Genomic DNA, 21,883 nt, shown 5'->3' with positions numbered 1-21,883 from the left:
CCCCTTTATGGGACAGATGTTTCTTGTAACAGTAGATGCACATTCCAAATGGATTGAAGCTCACATCATGAGCAACATCACAGCCCCCTCAACCATAGACAAACTCAGGCATGTGTTTGCAGTCCATGGGTTGCCTGACAGTCTGGTCACTGATAATGGCCCGACGTTCACCAGTGAGCTGTTCAGTGAGTTCATGCGGCAGAATGGCATTCGTCACATTCGGATGGCCCCTTTCCACCCAGCTTCAAATGGTTTGGCTGAGCGGGCTGTTCAGACAGTGAAGGAAGGCCTGAAGCGGATGACAGGGGACTCTCTTAGTACCCGGGTTTCACGTTTCCTGTTTAAATACCACCTCACTCCACAGACTACGACTGCACGCACTCCAGCAGAGATGATGATGGGGCGTAGGCCTAAGTCAAGATTGGACCTGCTGTGCCCGGACATGAAGGCAAAAGTGGAGAGAAAGTAGGAAAAGCAGAAGGAGGGACATGATCAATATGCGTGAGACAGACAGTTAGAACTGGATGACAATGTCTATGTGAGAAACAATCAGCAATGGCTACCTGGTGTTATTCTTAAGCAGAGTGGTCCAGTCTCCTATGTCGTTAAGCTGACTGATGGGCATGTTTTCCGCAGACATCAGGACCATGTGCGCCTGCATCATGATTCCGGCTCAGAGGTAGACAGTTCTATGGAGTTTCTAATGGTGAGACAGACTACTGGGGAAGCATGTCCACCAGTGACTTTGCTAGAGGGAGACACACTGGCAGAGGGGGGCAGAGTCCCCTGAAGAGGCTAGAAATTCTCACGTAGACACACAGACCCCTCTTGTGTCCCCAACGCTGGTTCCACCCAAAACATCCTCACCAGCGGTGCCTGCTGGGTCACCAGGGGTAGTGCGTAGATCGCAGCGCCCTCATAAACCTCCTGACAGACTGAATCTTTGATTGGATAGTTTCTTTTGTTGTTAGATTGAATGTTGAATTTGCCATTTTTTTTTTAGGTGTTTTTGTATTGGTAACCTGTTGCTAATAATACCACTGTTTTTATTTTCCAGTTATATATTTGGGGAATGTTGGATTTTAAAGGGGGAGAAGAGTTGTAATGTGAGTATTATTAAAAGTAAGTTAGTACTAATCGGGGAGCTGTTGGTAGCAAGTGGTGGGATCCGGGGTTGGCAGGGTCTTTACTTTCGCTCTTTCTACTCCCAGTATGCATTGTAGATAGTTCCTCCACCCATGCCGCAAGAGGTACCGGGAAGCCTCTGTATTGTAAATATCATTTGCCGTCCCAGATAAAGATGCTCTTTTGGCCATCAAGTTGTCGAGTGGTCTTTTTGTAAAGTAGAAGTTAGCACACCTAGCTTATTCAACATTTCCTCATAAGCCATCAGAATCAGAATCAGGTTGAATATAACTGGAGTATGTCGTGAAATTTGTTGTTATGCGACAGCTATATATTGCAATACATAATAACAAAGACAGTAAATTAGTACAAAGTTAAATTAAATACAGCAAAAAAAAGTAGTGAGGTAGTATTCATGGGTTCCATATCCACTCAGAAATTTTACGGCAGATGAGAACAAGCTGTTTCTGAATCATTGATTGTGAGCCTTCAGGCCTGTACCTCCTCTCTGATGGAAACAATGAAAAGAGGGCACGTTCTGGGTGATGGGGGTCCTTAATGATGGATGCTGCCTTTTAAGGCATCGCTCCTTGCAGATATCCTGGATGTTGGAAGGCTAGTGCCAATGATGAAGCTGAAATTCACAACTTGCTGCAGATACTTTTGATCCTGTGCAGTGCCTCCCTCCATACCAGATGGTGGTACACAGTTGGAATGCTCTCCACATACCTCTGCAGTGTCTTTGGTGACATAGCAAATCTTCTCAAACTCCTGATAGAATATTGCTGCTGCCATGCCTTCTTTGTAACAGCATTGATAGATTCCCAGAAATGTTGACACCCAAGAACTTGAAATTGTTCACTTTCCATTTCTGATCCCTTGATGAGAACTGGTGTGTGTGCTTTTTCCTTATCCTTTCTCATCCACAATCAATTCTTTGGTCTTACTGATGTTGAGTGTAAGACTGTTGCTGTGACCCCACTCAACCAACAGATCCTATACGTGCTCTTGTCACCACCTGAAGTTTTGCCAATAATAGTTGTGTCATCACCAAATTTATAGATGGCATTTGAGCTGTGCCTAGCCACACAGTCATGGGTGTAGAGAGAGTAGAGCAGTGGGCTAAGCACACTAAGGTGCGCCAGTGTTGATTATCAACAAGGTGGCGATGTTACAAGGGGTGATTGATAAGTTCGTGTCCTAAGGTAGAAGTCAATTTCAGAAAACCTAGCACATTTATTTTTCAACATAGTCCCTTCTTATGTTTACACACTTAGTCCAGCGGTCGTGGAGCATATGGATCTTGGACTTCCAATAAGTGTCTACAACAGGAGTGATTGATAAGTTTGTGGCCTACGGTAGAAGGAGATGAGTTATACAGCGCTCTTTACATGCACATGCAGTTTAACTCTGAGTGATTATGCAGAAAGTTTGAAATTAATAACTCCTTAGTTAATAAATCATCAGGGGTGATTGGTAAATTTGTGGCCTACGGTAGAAGGAGATGAGTGTGGCAATTTTCTCTTCATTCCACAATTGGTTCTTTTATCCATCGAATTTAAAACCCAAGCTCCTTATACTACTGGCTCTTAATGGGAACATTTACCATGGAAAGATCTGTTGAGCAATTCTCTGTTCTCCTTAATAATCAATCTGCTTCAAACACTTGTAGAAGGTTTCTCACCAACAAAAGATAATCTGCAAATGCTGGAAATCTGAGCAACACACACAAAATGCTGGAAGAATTCAGCAGCGTCTATGGAAAAGAGTACAGTCAATGTTTTGAGCCAAAACCCTTCGGCAGGACTGGAGGAAAAAGCTGAGCAGTAGTTTTAAAAGGAGAGAGAAACACAAGGTGATAGGTGAAAATGGGAGGGGGAGGGGATGAAGTAGAGAGCCGAGAAGAAAATTGGTAGAAGAGACAAAGGCCATGAAAGAAAGAGAAGAGGGGAGAAGCACCAGAGGGAGGTAATGGGTGGACAAGGAGATGAGGTGAAAGAGGGAAAAGGGAATGGGAAATGAAAATTATAAGCGGCATGGACAAAGTAAAAATAAATTTGTTCCTCTTATCAGAAGTGGACGAGGTGTAACCTTTTTTGATAAGAGAGGTCATAACAGCAATGCTTTGAGAATATATTCTTGGAGATCATCTAATAAAGCCAATAGGGTAGAAGTTAGAAATAAGAAGGGATGATCACCCTAATAGACCCCCAACAATAGTCAGTGAGAACTTTAGCAGCAGATGAGTTAAAAAATTTCAACCTAGTCATAAGAACAGTAGTCGTGCTAGTGGGAGATGTCAGTTGTCATGGTATCTACTGGGCCACCCAGAGCACATGGAGCCTGTATTTGTGGAATTTAGGAATTTGTGCAGTGTGTTCAAGCTCATTTCCACACATTGGTGTTAAGATGTTCCTTTCTCTTTGATTAAGCATTTACTTTAAAATTATCATAGGTTGTTTGATGACCTCCTTTAATGCACTTCTTGCAGTTCTCTTCCACAGTTGAAGTTTCAGGCACCGATTCAAATATCACCTGAAGAGGCACAGTGTCAACCTTCTGAAAATGTCCTATAAAGTGGCTTGGGACATTTTCCAACATTTAAAGTGCTACATAAATGAAAGTTGCTCTATTGAATCGAAGATCTACAACTTCCACTTTTTCTGTGTTGGTGCACTTTGACAACTACTGACCGTCCTGCTCCAGGAGGTTGTAACCATGGGTTCTGACACTGATTCTAGGCTGGATGGAGTGTGCACTCACCATAATACATGACACTTCCTCTGCTGCGGCTGAAGAAGGTGCCAGTTGTCCGAGATGTGGCCACATCTGCTCCTCGCCTGATCAGTTCTTTCACCAGACTCACATTCTCATTTGCCACAGCGATATGAAGGGCTGTTACTCCTGTTTGCAAAGGGAAAAATCTCAACACTTCCACACTGGGCTTTGGTTAATTATCTATGTACCCAAACACAGACAAGAATGATGTTGCAAAATTCTCATTCCCTTTTCATTGACTTTACTGCCTAGTCTCACTCACTGCCTGCCACGCACACTCTCAATACTATCCCTGGTACTCTCGAATCACACCTCACACTTCACTCCTCCACTCCAAAACCACTCACACCATTTCCCTGCACTTCACCCCCCACACCTCATTCCACCTCCCCACACCTCACTCCATAACTCCATCCCTCATTCCCCATATCTCACTCCATACACACTTATATTCTTCACTCACAATGGACCCAGAGCACTGCCCTCGATCGGTGTGTACTCTGCTTGGGTCCCATCCTCCACCTTGAGCCCCAGATCTCTATGCTGACTGTCCCTCAGACGATAGAATGCTGAGAGCCTGGATCTGAAGCCGGTACCTTTGTATAACTTTCCCGTGACTGAAATGTTCACGAGCTCAGGAGCCACCTGAAGGAGTGCCATCACCACCTTGTTGCTATCGTGCATGGCTGCCACGTGAAGTGCTGTCTCCCCCATTGCACCTGTATGAAAGAAAAGCCCAAGGGATTCATTAACTTATTGGGCAACAAATAGACATCTGAAAACAGGAACGATGGAGTTTGGAGAAAAACCAAGGGCTTTGCTGACCCCACTGGGAAAGGTTGATGGTTAAAGGTGGCTCTACTATAACTAACGCAATGACTGTTCTGAAGGAAAATTACTGTGGCATCATTTGTGACCATGGTTTTTCACACTGGGACTGCATAGTGGGAGCAGCCTCTTCAATTCCAATGCCAATGTTTCAGATGATTCCATATCAAGGATGGTTTATGAAGGTAGAAGGTAGTTCCTAGCTTTAACCTGTCATTGTTACTTCCCCTCTGACAGAAAGATGTAGGCATATTTACAATACAAAAGCAGAACAATGATGGGCAGGTCAGGAAGCATCTTTGGGCAGAAATACCCTTCACATTTCAGGTTGATGACCTTTCACTTGAACTGGGAAAAGTCAGAACCAAGATGAAGAGGTAGGATGTAGGGAGCAGTAAACTTAAAATCAAAATTGTGTCAGGAGAAAGCTGTGGAGATCAGGCATTGAAGAGAGTGAGAGTGCAGATGAAAGGGATTAATGATCAAGATCTGTAGGAAGTGTTACTAAAGGAAACATTTAACTAGGCAGAAGTAAGAAAACTGTTCACCGAAGCAGGGAGACGCAGGAGCTCTGACAACCTGAAACTGTTGAATTCATTACTGTGACACGCTCAGTAGGAAAATAAGATGTTCTACAAAATCACGAAGAACTGTGTGGTGGGCTGGTCATGATGTGATTGGGATGAAGAATTAAGGAGGGAAGTAGTAAGGACAAGCTTTGAATGGAGGAAATCTATAAAGCAGTCACCTGCATTGCATTTGATTTCCCCACCTCAGGTCCAGCACCATTTACAAATTCCCAATATAGGTAACCCAAAACATGTGAATGGATGTTTGGGAGACCAGCAGAGTGAATGGGGATGGATTTTCTGGCTGCTATGCAGCCACAGGTATCTTCTGTAGATAGGAGTGGAGCACTTCTACATGCCTTCTCTCCCTTGCCCTGAGCCACAACACCTGGAGGCTGGGTGGAGCCAGGCAGAGCTGGAAGTGCTGAGCAGACTTACTAAGTCAGTGAGGCCAGCTGGCAACCTCCCTTCCTCAGATTGTTCATCTCTCATCACATCTGCTCCCTCACACCAATTTGTATGTTTACAACTTGATGCACCATCAATAACTCTCTGAGATGTGAGGCGAGATATAGGCTTTTATTGGCTGGAAGAAAGAACAAGCAGCAATTGACCACCATACTACATCCTGGAGACTGAGGACAGGGTCCAGGCTCCAATCGCCTTTATACCGGGGTATGTAGGAGGAGCCACAGGAGCAGTCAGCCGGGGGGGGGGGGGGGGGGGCGTGTCCAGACAGGTATATGTAGTTCACCACACAACTACAATCTATGAAGTGTAGGTATTCCCTTATCTCCTGAGATAAGGAGGTGTAAACATCAGAACACAAGAAGCCTTTTTACATTAATGCCAGAATTAAAAAAAAATTTCCAGGGAGCTGTTGGAGAGTGACAGGCAGTGGGTTTACACGTTGACATCTACTATCAATATCACACACAGTTTAATTCCAGCATCATTTCAGATCCTGAAAATAAACTTTCACTGAAGCAAGCCAGGATGAATTTTTAGTAAGTGCTCTCAGACCCAATGAGGGAAGTAAATGTTCACAAACTGGACTTGGATTTGAATGGGATACCGCCATGGCACCATATACTGGACAGTGCCCAGGGCACATTGCTTCAACAGCAGCAGGTTCCAGTGTTAAATAAAATCCTGATCCAAAATTGTGACATCAAATATATTGTCAGGATATCCATCTAGAGTACAGTTATTATGAAATAAGCCCTTCTCACCTGTTTCAAACAGATCAACAGAGGGACACTGAGCCAGTTTATAAATATCCTTCTCTTTATTGTCCTTGGCAGCAGAAAGCAAAGGGGACTTGCTGATTCTGTGGGAAAGAAATAATGTGAACAAGCTTATTCTAATATAAAGTACATCCAGATCTCATGATGCCCCTGAGCACTCCTCACACACCAGCTAGCTGAGAGCATAAATTTATATTAGAACCTATTCAATGCTGTTGGATCACAAATCCTCAACTCTCCCTCAAATTAAACCAAGGGAGTATTTTTGTCAGGGGTACTGCAGTAGTTCATGAAGACCCACCTCACGGAAAGCCAGCATTTCCAGCAAGCTGACAATGAACTAATGAACATGGCATACTTTTGTAAAGTGGCTAACCTTGTAGCATGGCAAAAATAACAGCAGTCAATTTACACCCAATAAAGCACCATAGATGGAAATAGATAACAAGAGGAGGCATACAGGAGCTGGTCGAATGGTGTCACAACACCACACTCAATATCAACAAGACCAAGAAATTGATTTTGGACTTCAGGAAGGGAAGTTAGGGAGAGGAAACACCAATCTTTATTGAGGGGTCAGTGTTGGAAAGGAGGATTAGTTTCAAGTCCCTGAGCATCAACATTTCAGAGGATCTATCCTGGACCCCACCATATTGATGTAATCATGATGAAGGCAGTCCAGCAATTATACTTCGTTAGGAGTTTGATGAGATCTGATATTTCACCAAAGACTAGCAAACTTCTACAGATGTACCATGGAAAGCATTCTGACAGGTTGCATCATTATTTGGTATGGAGGGGCCAATACACAGGATTGTAAGAAGCTTCAGAGGGTTGTAGACTCAGCAAGCTCCATCATGGCCACAAACCTCTGAGTCATTGAAGACATCTTACAAAGGTGGTGCCTTAAGATAGCAGCTTCCATTTTGAAGGATTCTCACCATCCAGGACATGTTCTCTTCTCATTACTATTGTCAGGGAAGAAGTACAGGAACCTGAAGACACATACTCAACATTTTAGTAACAGCTTCTTTCCCATGCCATCAGATTTCTGAACAGCCCATGAGCCCAACCTAACTATTCCTCTTTTGCATTATGTATGTACTTTTGATTCTAACTTATGACAATTTGCTCGCTTGCACTGTCCTGCTGCCTCAAAACAACAAATGTCATGACTTCTAACAGTGATAATAAACCTGATTCTGAGATAGTTTTGATGACAGAGGGGAATGCTGGTCCCTGCTCTGTTAGAGTGATTTGGAGGCTCCAGCAGAGAAGGCAGACAGAATACAATAACTCACTGACTGACAGGGACTGTGCAAGGAAATGAATCAGGATTGAAACTCTGAAGGATACCAATGCGTGGTGGATTTGATTCATGTGTTAGTCTAATTATCATATTTGTATCTCTGAGTGTGGTCCAAACCAAGCTGATTAAGGAGGCAAAAATCTCTGCTGTACACCGACTGCTGTAAACTGTGAGTTTGGGATTGTGTCAAGATTTTGGTTAAGGTGGCCAAGATGCGACATTAGTCTAGGCAGTGATAAGAAACACAAAGCTGAAAGAAACATTGATACTGAAGAATTTCGGAGTTGTATATTTTGATAATAAATGAACCTTCGGTATTGGTGCGATATAGTTTCCTTAATTGTGGCAATTGTAGACCATCTTGGAGTATGATCCAAGAATTTATGAGGGTTAGTAATACAATAATTATGGGCATCTTTGTTATCTACAGTACCTATATAAAGTATTTAGCTCCTCCCCCTGGAAGTTTTTTTAATATATTGTTTTACAACTTTGAACATTAATTTGGCTTATTTCACTACCTAGGCTTTACCCATAGCCCTCTATTTTTCTAAGCTCCATGTAGCTATCCAGGAGTCTCTTAAAAGACCCTATCGTTTCCGATTCCACTGCAGCCGCCAGCAGCCCATTCAGTGCACTCACCACTCACTGTGTAAAAAGCTTGCCCCGACATCTCCTCTGTACCTACTTCAAAGCACCTTAAAATTATGCCCTCTCATGCTAGCCATTTCAGCCCTGGGGAATAGCCTCTGACTATCCACATGATCAATGCCTCTTATTATCTTGTACACTTCTTCTTTACAAAACTGCTCAACCTCTGCCAGAGTGCAAGATGATCGTGAATGAACAGACCTTTTCAAGTCCAGCCACAAATTCTCAATTGCATTTAGGTCTGGAGTCTGACCTGGCCACTCCAGGACATTAACTTTGTTGTTTTTAAGGCATGCCTGTGTAGCTTTGGCTTTATGCTTGGGGTCATTGTTTTGCTAGAAATCAAATATCCCAAGATGCAGTTCTCTTATAGTCTGCATCAGATTTTCCTCCAGGATTTTCCTGTATTTTGCTGCATTCATTTTGCCTACTACCTTCACAAGCCTTCCAGAGTCTGCTGCAATGAAACATCCCACACCATGCTTCATGTTAGGGTCGGTGTGTTTCTGATAAATGTGTGGTGTTTATGCCAAACATAGCGTTTAGTCTGATGTGATAAAAAGTTCAATTTTATTTTCATCAGAACATAGTACTGTTACAAGGTAAGAGGTAAACCCAAATGCAGGACACTGGCATGGAGATTAAGCTAGGATGCAGACAAAGGTGAACAGCAAACAGAAGGGAGTGCAGGAAAGCAGAAGGCAGGCAGAACCTTTCTTAACATGGAGAGACGGAGTTACACAGATAAACCTTGGTGCAGAAGTAAAACTTAGAGTACTTACCTTGACATGGAGAGACAGTTTCACAGGTAAATCTCGGTACTGAAGCAAAACTGAAGCACAATCCTAAGCGGCCGGGAAATGTTAATTACCACACTGGCTAAACGAACGATCTAGCAACAAGTGGGTTGAAAGCCAGGGTTCTAATGCTGCAGGTCTTGATGAGAATCAGGTGTGCCACCATCAAAGGAAATTAGGAGAAAATGGGGAATTAACAGTCGGGTCCGTGACAAGACTCCCCCTTCAACAGGAGCCTCCAGGCGAACCACCAGGCTTGTCTAGATTGTCATGATGGAAATCTCGGATAAGGGAAGGATCCAAGATGAAGGAGTGGTCATCAGGACCATAACCCTCCCAATCAACCAGGTACTGGAGACCCCTGCCTCGGCGGGGCGCATATCCAGTGTTTGCCGGATGGTGTAAGCTGGGTAGATGTCAATGATCCAGGCGGGTGGAGGAGGTTCAGCAGGAGGCCACAAAAAAGGGCTGACAGATACAGTTTTCAGTTCAGAGATGTGGAACGTGGGATGAATGTGCATGGATCTGTGCAGTTTGAGTTTGACCACCGAGGGGTTGATGATGCTCTCAATTTCAAATGGTCTGAGGTAACGAGGTGCGAGTTTGTTGGATTCATTCTTGAGGGGAATATCTTTTGAAGAAAGCCAAATCTTCCGATAATTAGATGCAGGAATTCGATGGCTATCGGCAATCCTCCGGTTGTGGTTAGCTGAGTGGAGTGCGCCGAGCGTGCATTCTTCCAGACCTTACAGCATCAGTGGAGATGGGCCTGAACTGAAGGCTCAGCAATGTCGTCTTCATGTGCAGGAAACAGAGGGGGTTGGTAACCAAGGGAGCATTCGAAAGGGGACATTCCGGTGGCAGTGCTGACCAGGGGGTTGTGGGCATACTTACCCAAGTGAAAAGGGTGCTCCAGGATGATGGGTTGTTGGTGGATATGCAGCGCAGTTCTGGTTTGCTTGATCCGTTTGATTGTTAGTCTGTGGATGGAAACCAGAAGACAGACTTACTGAGGCTCCAAGGGCTTGACAGAAGGATTTCCAGATTTGAGAGGTGAATTGAGGTCAGAAACAATATCAGAAGGTGGAAGACATGATGGACAAGGAGGTTGGCTGTTTTACGGGCTGTAGGGGGTTTGGGAAGGGCTATGAAGTGCACAGCTTTGGAGAAACGATCCACCACGATGAGTACAGCAGTGTTACCATGTGAAGGAGGTAGTCCAGTGACAAAATCCAGAGCAACGTGGGACCAAGGGCGGTTAGGGACGGGTACGGGACGAAGCAGTCCAGCAGGTGGCTGATGGGAGGCTTTTCCGCAGGCACACACAGTACAGGCAGAGACGAAGGAGCGAGTGTCAGCATCCATGGAGGGCCACCAGAACTGTCACTTCAGAAGGGACAGAGTTCAATCGATTCCAGGATGACAGGCGAAGTGGGAAGTATGCCCCCACTGAGACCAAACAGCGTCAGGCACGAAGAGGTGATGGGGGGGGGGGGGGTGGTCCATTGCCTGGGTCCAGTTGAGTCCATTGGGCTTCTTTGACTGTGGATTCGATTTGTGGATATTGACAAGAGAGAGCATCTGGCTTCCCGTTCTTGGAACAAGGATGATAGGTGAGGGTGAACTTGAAATGGTCAAAAAAAAAATGCCCAACGGGTTTGGCATGAATTAAAGTGTTTAGCGGTTTGGATGTATGCCAGGTTCTTATGGTCCATCCAGATGATGAATGGGTGTTCTGCTCCCTCCAGCCAGTGCCTCCGCTCCTCCAGGGCGAGTTTCACAGCCAGCAACTCTCAGTTCCCAACATCGTAGCTCTGTTCGGCGGGGGATAGACAGTGAGAGAAGGTGGCGCAGGGATGGAGCTTTTGGTTTGAGCCAGAGCGTTGGAAGAGGACCGCTCCCACCCCAGAGTCAGAGGAGTCAACTTCCATAATGAATTGGTGAGGGGGATCAAGTTGGACCAGGATGGGAGTGGAGGTGGAACATCGCTTCAACTCTGAGAAGGCCGAGTCCGCTTTAGGGGTCTGGTGAAAAGGGGTTGCAGGAGAGGTAAGTTGAGTAAGGGGCACTGCCACCTGGCTGTAGTCCCTGATGAAGTGACTGTAGAAGTTTGCGAACCCCAGAAATTGCTGGAGTTGTTTGAGCGTCGTGGGTTTTGGCCACTCTGCCACTGCCCGGAAATCAATGCTGTACCCCAGGAATCTGACAGAATGGGCATGGAACTCCCACTTCTCTGCCTTAACAAATAGCTTATTCTCCAAAAGCCTCTGAAAGATCTGATGAACATGGTGGGTGTGTTCCTGAAGACTATGGGAGAAGATTAGGATGTCATCCAAATAAACAAAAACTGAACAGTTAATAAAGTCCCTAAGGACGTCGTTTACCAGGGCTTGGAAGTCAGCGGGGGCATTGGTGAGTCCGAATGGCATGACCAGATATTCAAAATGTCCAAGGGGGTATTAAAAGCTGTTTTCCATTCATCTCCCTCCCTTATCCTGACCAGATGATAGGCATTCCACAAGTCCAACTTAGAGAAAATTGTGGCTCTGTGAAGGGGCTCGAATGCAGAGTTGATAAGGGGCAGGGGATACTTATTCTTTATGGTGATGTTGTTCAGACCACGGTAGTCAATGCAGGGATGTAGTGAGCCATCTTTCTTCCCCACAAAGAAACCTACGCCTACAGGGGAACATGAGGGTTGGATAATGCCAGCCATGAAGAAGTCACTTATGTAAGTCTCCATTGCTTCCCTTTCTGGACGGGATAGGTTATACAGCCGACTGGTGGGTAATGAGGCTCCGGGGATAAGGTCAATTGCACAATCATAAGGGCGATGTGGAAGCAGGGAAAGAGCCCGTTGCTTGCTAAACACTTCTCCCAGATCATGATACTCTACTGGAACCTTGGACGTCAGGGGTCTCAGAGGCGGACGTGGTCGCGGTGATCTCCACTGGGTAAAGGGCTGATTGCAGACAAGTGGAATGGCAGAATGAACTCCAGCTGACTATCTTCCTGGTGGGCCAGTCAATGTGGGGGTTATGATGGTTTAACCAGGGGTAACCAAGAACCATAGGGGCTTGAGGAGAGGAAATTAAATTGAATTGTACCTGTTCCCGATGGTTTCCGCAGAGAAGGAGAGGCAGAGGTTCTGTGCAGTGTGTTACTCGGGCCAGAAGTTTACCGTCCAGTGCCCAGGCTTCCAGGGGGGTGCACATTGGCTCACGAGAAATTCCAGTTTGGAAGGCTAAGTTTTCATCCAAAAAGTTTCCCTCAGCGCCGGAGTCCACTAGTGCTAACAAAGGCAAGGATTGTTGGTTGTAACACAAAGTACCTTGAAGCTGCATCCAAGGTCGGGCAACAGAAGGGCATGTTGTCTGGCTCACCAGGGTCCCCCTTTCTCCTGGTGAGCCTTCCCTTTTTGGCTGAAGGGGACAGGTAGCAACAAAGTGACCAGACTGGCTGCAATTTGGACACTCACCCGCTCTCAATCTCCGGAGTCGTTCTGTGGGGGAAAGGCGGTTCCGTCCCAGCTGCATGGGTTCCTCTCCCAGGGCGGTGGAAATGGCAGGGCTGGGAGCTACTCTGGGAGTAGATGGAGGAGAGAGGCTTGTTCTGGAAGGAGGTGGTGGACGACCAGTTCTTTCTCTATGGTGTTCTCGGAGGCGATTGTCCAACCTGGTGGCTAAGGAGATCAGGGAATCCAGGCTGTCAGTGTCATCTCTTGCCGCCAACTCGTCTCTCACTACGTCGCTGAAACCATTCTGAAAAACCCCTTGAAGTGACTCATCATTCCACCGAGTCAGCTGCTAATGTCCGGAACTCCACGGAATATTCGGCAACACTGCGTGAGCCCTGACAGAAAGTGAGTAGACACTTGGCGGCATCTTTACCCGGACGGGGTGGTCAAAGATCTTACCCCGCAACAACCCCATGATATAAACAATCTTTGAGTTATCCGTGGAGTACGTGGACGACTGCTGTTCGAACACCAAGTAGCACTGAAGAAGGAAGGCCGGGCACTTCCCCAAATCCCCAGCGTAGTGCTCTGGCTCAGGTACGTGAGGCTCTCTTGGCGGGGGTGTTGCTGACACATAGGGGGTTTGCCGCTATGGATTGGCTGGGCTGGTTAGACAGGAATGGGTTGAGTAAAATAAGTGGATGCATGGTCCACCTGGTCACCGATCTGCGTGACATGAGCCGACAGGGAACGGAGTTCTACATGATCTCCCAGAGGAGTTGGTCGTGCTGTCCCAGTAGGGAACTTTGGCTGGCAATGGCTTGTTGAAGGGTATTGGTGTCCGCTGGGTCCATCGTGGCCAGATCACTCTGATACAGTAATGAGGCGAACCCAAATGCAGGACACTGCCATGGAGATTAAGCTAGGATGCAGACGATGGTGTGAGTGTTGTAAACAGGAAAGCAGAAGGCAGGCAGAGCTTATCTTGACACAGAGCATAGAAAGGCAAGCGGCAGACAAAACTTTTCTTAACACGGAGAGACGGAGTTACACAAGTAAACCTCAGAACTGAAGTAGAACTTAGAAAACTTATTTTGACACGGAGAGACTGAGTTTCACAGGTAAATCTCAGTACTGAAGCAAAACTTAGAACACACAATCCTAAGCGGCCGGGAAACGCTAATTACCACACTGGCTAAACGAACGATCTGGCAACTAGTGGGTTGAAAGCCGGGGTTCTAATGCTGCAAGTCTTGATGAGAGCCAGGTGTGCCGCCATCAAAGGAAATTAGGAGAAAATGGGGAATTAACGGTCAGGACCATGACAAGAACCTTCTTCCAGTTGACTTCAGTGTCTCCCACATGCCTTATGGAAAACTCTAGCCAAGATTTTTTTCCAAACAGTGGTCCTTTGCCACTCTCCCATAAAGCTGCATTTGGTGAAGCACCCGGGCAACAGTTGTTGTATGTGCAGTCTCTCCCATCTCAGCAACTGAAGCCTGTAACTCATCCAGAGTTGTCATTTATTTTTTGGTGGCCTTCCACACTTAGTCTTTGAGGATGGCCTGCTCTAGGCAGATTTACAGCTGTGCCATATTCTTTCCGTTTCTCAATGATTGACTTAACTGTACTCCAAGGAATATTCAGTGACTTGGAAATTTTCTTGTATCCATCTCCCAACTTGTGCTTTTCAATAACCTTTTTGCAGAGTTGCTTGGAGTGTTCTTTGTCCTCATGGTGTAGTTTTTGCCAGAATACTGACTCGCCATCAGTTAGATCTTCCAGATGCAGGTGTATTTTTAATAAAATCAAATGAAACACCTTGATTGCATTCAGGTGATCTCCATTTAATTATGTGACTTCTGAAACCAATTGGCTGCACGAGTGATGATTTTGTGTGTCATATTTGGAAGTAAATACTTATGCAATCAACTACCATCCAGCCTCTGTTGCTATCTTTGTCCCTCCATCTCCATATTATCTCCTCTTCTCTCCCATCGGGAAGAAGATACAAACATCTGTAAGTACATACCACTAGGCTCAAGGATGCCTTCTACCTTGCTGTTAAAAGACTATTGAATAATTCCCCAGTATGATAAGATGGACTCTTGTCCTCACAATCTACCTTATGATCTTGTACCTTACTGCCTAACTCTACTGGCCTTTCTCTGCAAATGTCCCACCCTATTCTAGATTCTGTTCCTGTTTTACCTTCTACGACCTCAACACACTCTGTAATGATTTGATGTGTATGAACAGTATGCAAGACATGCTTTTCCCCATACCTCAGTACATGTGACAATAAACCAGTTTCCAAATCTAATTCCACCTAGCTCCATCTGTCAATCAACTCCTCCTCCTAACCTATTGCTTACCAGCTCCTGCCTCACTCCTCCCCTTGGCCTCCTCATACTGGCTATCTCCCCTTTACATTCTCTATTTATCAGTTAGTTATTTTGCTCCTGAATCAGATAGCTTATATCAAAGAGATCTAAATAAGGGGGAGGGAAGTGCAGAGAAAATGTAGGTCCCAATAGACTAGAAAGCAATATATGAAGGAGTTTCCTAGAAACTATAAAGAGAATAAATAGGGAAGAATAGGCCAATCAGCCTGAAAAAAAGTAGGATTTTCATTGAATGTACTGTAATAATCAAATACTTAGAAAAGTAAATATTCAGTTAGGGGATTTGAATTTGATCAGTTTAGTAGAGTGTATAAAGAGGATATTTTACCGGCCAGGTAATGGAAAATCAGTCGATGTTGTGTGTTTTGACGAAGCCTTTGATAACGTACATGTGCAAGGTTGCTCCCTGGAGGAAGAGGACATGGAGGCTAAAGATGATGTTTTAAAGTCTTAGAGATTTGGTTAAAAGACAGCAAATTGAGATTAAAGATATTTTCAAGTTGTCTTGCTTTAACTAACTAATGTGCCTTAGGGACCAATACTTGCATCTCAGTGATTGCAATGTTCTGTTCATAACACAAAATGATTGATTGTAGTGCATCCCTGTTTACTGACGATGCAAGGACAGATGGGAAAGTAAGAGTGAATTCATCAAATCTGCCTGGACTGGACAAGCAAGTGAGGCAAAAATGTAGCCAATAGAGTATAATGTGGAGAAATTGGAGGTTATCAATTTCCATAGGAGAATAACAATACAGAGTATTGGTGTGAAGATGTCTGGAGAATGACAAGCACAATATTTCTGGCATATTCACAAGGTGTCAAAACATTCAGATATGGGGTTGGGGGGAGAGAGAGGGGGAGAGGGGGGAAGAGGGGAGGGGGAGAGGGGAGGGGAGAGGGGAGGGGGAAGAGAGAGAGAGAGGGGAGAGGGGAGGGGAGAGAGGGGAAAGAGAGGAGGTCAACAGTTCACTGAGTTTAATGAGAACTGTTGCAGAATTTAAAGGTAAGAAAAACAATAAACACTAGGCCAACAGGGTCATTAAGAACTCTCAAACTGAAAATTAAATGCCAACACCATGGCTGGAAGCAATAACTAAACACAAACTGAATACTGCATCTCTCCCACACAAGGACAAGGATATGCAGGAAGCATAAATATTCTTGTTCTTTTGGTCATGTCTTGATAAGACTACACCAAAAAGAAGGCAGTTAAATACCACCATAGTGGTATTAGCTGGAAAGTGCATACTCAAGAGCACAATTGCTGAACCTATAGCACAGCCTGTCTGCGGAAGTGCATAGACCCTGCAGCAGAGTTCATGGCTGTGACACAATGAGGGTCAATGGAAATTTTTTTTATTGTATCAAGAGGGATAGATAATGAAGTTGGGAAGTCTTGTAACTGCAAGAATTTGCAATCTTGAGTATAGTTTTGGGTTCATCAATTAAGAAAGGAAATGTTTGCTTTAGGGACCACTCCCAGACATGAATCCCACAATGAGGCTACAGACAGTGAAGACCAAGCTGATTGGTCCTAGGCTCACTGGAGTTTATAAGTAGAAAATGTTCAAGATACTCAGGAGACTTGGTAGGGTAACTGCTGAAAAGTTGTTTACTCTGGTGAAAAGCCCTGAACTAAGATGAAGATGAGGAATTCCTTCTCTCAGAGGGCTCCAAATTCTGGCATTCACTGCCGGAGAGAGTTACAGATCACAAGCCATCTTGTATAGTCAAGGTTTTTTTAAAAAAAGGATTCAAAAACTTATAGAATTCATCAGAAAGTGGAGTTGTTCAGATCACAGTGGACTTGATGAATGGAAAAACAGGCCAGTGAGCATTTAATAGGCTATTGGTGAGCTAGTTTTACTTTATTTCTGACCCATACCACTCCTGCTGTTCACTGCTTGATGGGTTTTTATGAAAATAAATTTACCGTGTTTAACAAGTTCTGCCCATGTGTTGGGTATTTGATGGGATACTGGGAGCATTACAATGGTCTGTCCATCTGAGCTCACAGACTGGAAGAGTTTGAAGCATTTGTCTATAGAAGTTTTAATCTGTGTGTAAACCATATTTTATCTCTTGGGAATATACATCACTGAAACACATCTTTCTGACCACCTTTTCCATTCTGACCAATGATCACCTATATAGACTAATTACATTCTCCAATGGGCCAGGCAAAGTCTGGGTAGAAAAGAAATATTGATCAGGGTGTCAAAAGATATGGTGAGAAGGCGGCTGTATGGGGTTGAGTGGGATCTGGAATCAGCCATGATGGAATGGCGGATCAGATTTGATGGGCTGAATGGCCTAATTCTGCTCCTATGGCTTAGGGTCTCATGTTTCAGGTTGAAACCCTGCATCAGGCCGACAGCAGGATTTTGACCAAAAGCACTGACATTTGCTGCTCAACCTCCAGCCGATTTGTTTGTTGCTCCCCAGATTCCAGCATCTGCAGTCTCTGGCATCTCCTTTACGGTTTATAAAAAAAGTTAACCAGAAGTCCAAAAATTATAGGTGACTGAAAATATTTAGCATGTGAAACCTATACCGCATAAGGAATCAGAGCAATCTTGCATTTCACTAGCCAGATGGATGATCCCTGAAGTGCAAGTAATTCCTGAAATTCTTTTCAAACATATTTGCTGTTACTGCACTGTTGGAGATTGCTTAGGATACACTGCTCAGTGCTGACACCTGGAGACAAACAATCCAGTGCAGTTGACAACTGGAGATGCCAGATAGACAAGAGGCAAAGGTCCCACACACAATAACAAAAATACACACACTCAACTCAAAAATTTAGAAAGTCTTTCCCTCAGCATCAGATTTCTGAATAGTCCATGAAGCCAAGAATAGTATTTTGTTATTTCCTTTTTGCATTATTTATTTTTGTAGCTTATAATAATCTTGCATCTTAGCACTGTGCTGCTGTAGTAAAACCACAAATTTCATGCCATATGAGTGAATGATAATAAATCTGATTCTGATAAAAACAGAAAATGCTGCCCAGGCCAGATGTATGGCACTGTTAACGTTTTAGGCTTAAATCGCCTGTAGTTATTTTATATTTGAGGCATCTGTAGGTTTTGTTTCTAATATACACATCTCCCTCATCCACAGCTCTGCACATCACAGACAACAGCCTCTCCTCTGTGGACTCTGTCTACACTTCTTGCTGCCTCATTAAAGAAGCCAGCATAATCAAATACCCTACCCAACCCAGTCATTTTCTCTTCTCCCTTCTTCAATCAGACAGAAGATATAAAAGATATAAAGCATGTACCACCAGGCTCAAGGACAGCTTCTATCCCCTAGCATAATAATTCACTAGTATGATCAAATGAATGCTTGATCTCACAATCTAGCCCAGGGGTGGGCAAACTTTTTGACTTGTGGGCCACAAAGGGTTCTAAAATTTGTCAGGGGGACCGGACCAGGAGCAGATGGACGGAGTGTTTTGGTAATACACCTCATAAGAGAAAATAAAATATCATGGGATATGTAGAAAACATGTGCTTTAATTTCAATTGAAAATGAACAAATGCATTACAACAAAATATCTGTCTTTGAAGTCCCATGGTAGTTAGCTATTTATTGAAATGACTTTTAAAACACTGAAAATTAAATGAATAAAATACAGCTTTTTTTAATAGTAACAGTTATTATTTTAAAGCACTGAAAATTCTGTTATCCTTCAAGATATTATCATCATCACTCTCCTCCTGACTGTCTTTATTTCAAAAACGGTAGGAGATACAGGTCTACTTGTCCTGCTCCTTCTTATTCAATTGTCCCCTGTGCCAAAACTCAACAACGACCAGCACAAGGACAGAACAGCGCCAGTATGCGGAGCGCGTTATTTGATCTGGAACACATTTTTTATTTTGAGAACGTACGTGCACCTGCGCACTACTCATGTCCATCACTTAACAGAAATGACGTGTAACATGTAAGGCTTATTGAAAAAAATATTTTCAAATGCATTTTTTACATAACACAACGAAGAAACTTATTTTTAATTTCAGTGGGAACAGTGTTGTTGGTCTCCCTTTTTAGCCAGCGCATCAAAGTCTGGATTTAGTTTTGTTGTGGCGAAAACGCCAGAATTGCGGGGAAAAAAATGTTAACAAGGTTTATTAATATAATTTCATCAAGTTCTGCGGGCCGGATTAAAAAGCTTAAGGGGCCGCATATGGCCCCTGGGCCGTAGTTTGCCCATGCCTGATCTAGCCCATTATGATTTTGCACTTTTTACCTGCACTGCAGTGTTTATACTTTATTTTGCATTGTTATTGTTCTACTTCAATGCACTGTGTAATTATCTGATCAGTATGAATGGTGTGCAAAACAAGTTTTTCACTCTTCTATTTTGGTACCCGTGTCAACAATAAACCATTTCCAGTTCATCCCTTCTTTAACCCACACACTTTTTTCTTCCTTTGTTCCGATAAAAGTGACCTTGACCTTGGAATTTCCAACCTTTTTTATGCCATGGACCAATATCATTAAGCAAGGGTCCATAGACCGCTGACCTTAAACATTTCCTCTGTTTCTCTCTCTGCAGATGCTGAGCATCTCTATCATTTCCTACTGGTAAAACAGATCTTCCTCAATCTGGGCCAGGTTCAGTGCCCCACATTCCATATTGGCCAAGTCACACCTGTTGATCACCAAACCTGAGTGGAGGAGGGAAGAGTTTGGTAGAAGAAAGTCATTCGGCAACCTTCCCCAATTCTGACACCACTGATCAAACACTGACACTTTTTAGATGCCCACTACCCACAGCCAGCCAGGATGATCTCATCCTTTGAGAATAAAATCCAAAGTATTCCATCAACTACTTCTGTTTAGCCATCGCCTTTGTAAACAGAAGCATTCTCATTTTGAAAAATGGGGGAGATAACCTAACCCTTCTTTGGAGGAAGCATAAGGGACGATAGAGGCAAACAATCCACAGATTGTTACTGACTTTTTTTTGCAAGCAATGGCTTCATTTGTATAGTAATGATCAAAAAAAGGATGATAGCTGGATTAAACTGACAGAAAAGGGAATGCGACACCCCTAGAGTCTGGGGCAGGACATAACCAGTATAGAGCATGACAAGATTAAGTTCATCTGTGACAAGCAGGCACAAGGGATTACAGATGCTGGAATCTGGAACAACCCACAAGACGTTGGAAGAATTCAGTGAGTCAGGCAATATCTGTGGGGGGAAATGGGCAGTCAACATTTGGTTGTCTGTCTTTTCCATCCGCAGAAGCTGCCTGACTTGCTGAGTTCCTTCAGCATTTTCTATTGCACTTGTAAACACTGAAGGAAATGATGAGAGCAAATGAGTCACCTGCAGTGATGGATGTGAATGGTGCACCTGGCTAGGTAAGGCAGCTCTGGGATACCAACGCTGAACTTATAGACACTTCTACATTGGAACAGCCCACATATTATTATTACACCCAAGTCAGGGGTACTTACAGACCTTGGTTTCTAGGAACGGCTTAATTTATTTCTGTTGCTCTTCCCACTTTTAGTAATTATTCTTTCTTATTATTATCATGTGTTTTCGATACTATTCATTGCAATACCGTGGAGCTGTGGTTACCACATCAAATGATTTTTGTGTATTTTCCGACTTATGGACAAAAGCGAAATTAGGTCATCTCTAAAAACGGAAGCTGTATGTCACTCATGGACGGCTTGTATTATTCTTTGGGATGGGATCCAAAGCAAGCTGACTAACAGCGTACAGGTTATTGATTACGTTAAACTATAATCAACTCAATCTATTAATTAATAACTTAATCAATTAGCCTTAAAGTTAAATAAAAGATAGATATTAATACAAGTAAGGATAGCAAGGCAAAGGAAGATCCTCCCGGGTCATTGGGGTATCAGAAGAGAAACCAAAACTCCTAAAAAAAAGTCTTAAAGTTGGCATTCTCAGACGGGTCTCGAGAAGCCAGGGTCGGGGGCGCTGCCACGTAGTCCCACTGCGGTTCCTCATCTTCCTCAGCCAACACCCTCACGATGGTGCGGTTGCCGAGGACAGCCCAATCGGTGCCTGTTTCTCGGTGGGGTATAGGTTGACAGGGGACATCCCGCTGCCCTGCGCTCACCTCTTCTGCTGCACCGCGAGCATCTGGTAGAGCTGCGGACCCATCTCTGAGTCCAGCTTCCGCAGCCAATTCGCCATCGCCAGCCTCCAGCCGTCCCATAGCAAGCCCACCATCTTCCTCCTGTGATCTCCTTCCTCCACCACCCTCTGAGCTGAGGCCCTGACAGAAGCAATAGAACATCAGTGAATTGTCACACCTCTGGGGGAGGAGCTGCCAAACTCTGCAAGTCTTTGTTTTAACTCTTTCACGGGAAAATGCAAATGTAAGACATAAGGACTGTAGAGACTGGAATCTGGAGCAAACCAAGAGCAAAAATCTACTGGGGGGATAATAGAGAATCCGGGAGCATTGGTAGAGGGAAATAGAAAGCTGAACGGGGTTCCAATGCTGCCGGACCCATTAAGTTCCTCCGGCAATCTCCGGAATCTGCTTCCTCCCTCCCCCGCCCCACTCCCCACCTCCCTGCTTCCTTTCTCTCTTCGTCCTGCTTTATCAAATTCATCTCGTTCACAGCCAACCACCCCCAGCTCCCCATCATTCAGTTTATTTCTCTTCCTCCATCTGTCCAATACCACACACTCCTCTCACTGGGTC

The 21,883-nt window shown here is 44.3% G+C and overlaps 1 protein-coding gene across 2 annotated transcripts in view; it reads right to left on the bottom strand.

Annotated features, from left to right (window-relative positions):
• The window catches only part of LOC140714867 (transient receptor potential cation channel subfamily V member 6-like), an 84,629-nt gene extending 63,208 nt beyond the window's left edge, over positions 1 to 21,421 (bottom strand). For both annotated transcript variants that reach the window (XM_073026550.1, XM_073026551.1), the window contains exons 1-4: positions 21,290 to 21,421; positions 6,533 to 6,630; positions 4,500 to 4,622; positions 3,889 to 4,029 (exon numbers count right to left, since the gene is read on the bottom strand). In XM_073026550.1, coding sequence (XP_072882651.1) covers positions 3,889 to 4,029; positions 4,500 to 4,622; positions 6,533 to 6,630; positions 21,290 to 21,402 — 475 coding nt within the window. In that variant the 5' untranslated portion in view covers positions 21,403 to 21,421. The remainder of the gene's footprint in view (positions 1 to 3,888; positions 4,030 to 4,499; positions 4,623 to 6,532; positions 6,631 to 21,289) is intronic.
• Between the last annotated feature and the right edge of the window lie 462 nt (positions 21,422 to 21,883).

Source organism: Hemitrygon akajei, chromosome 22 (assembly GCF_048418815.1).
Source record: "Hemitrygon akajei chromosome 22, sHemAka1.3, whole genome shotgun sequence".
NCBI classification, from domain to species: domain Eukaryota; kingdom Metazoa; phylum Chordata; class Chondrichthyes; order Myliobatiformes; family Dasyatidae; genus Hemitrygon; species Hemitrygon akajei.
This window is presented reverse-complemented; position numbering and strand designations above follow the sequence as displayed.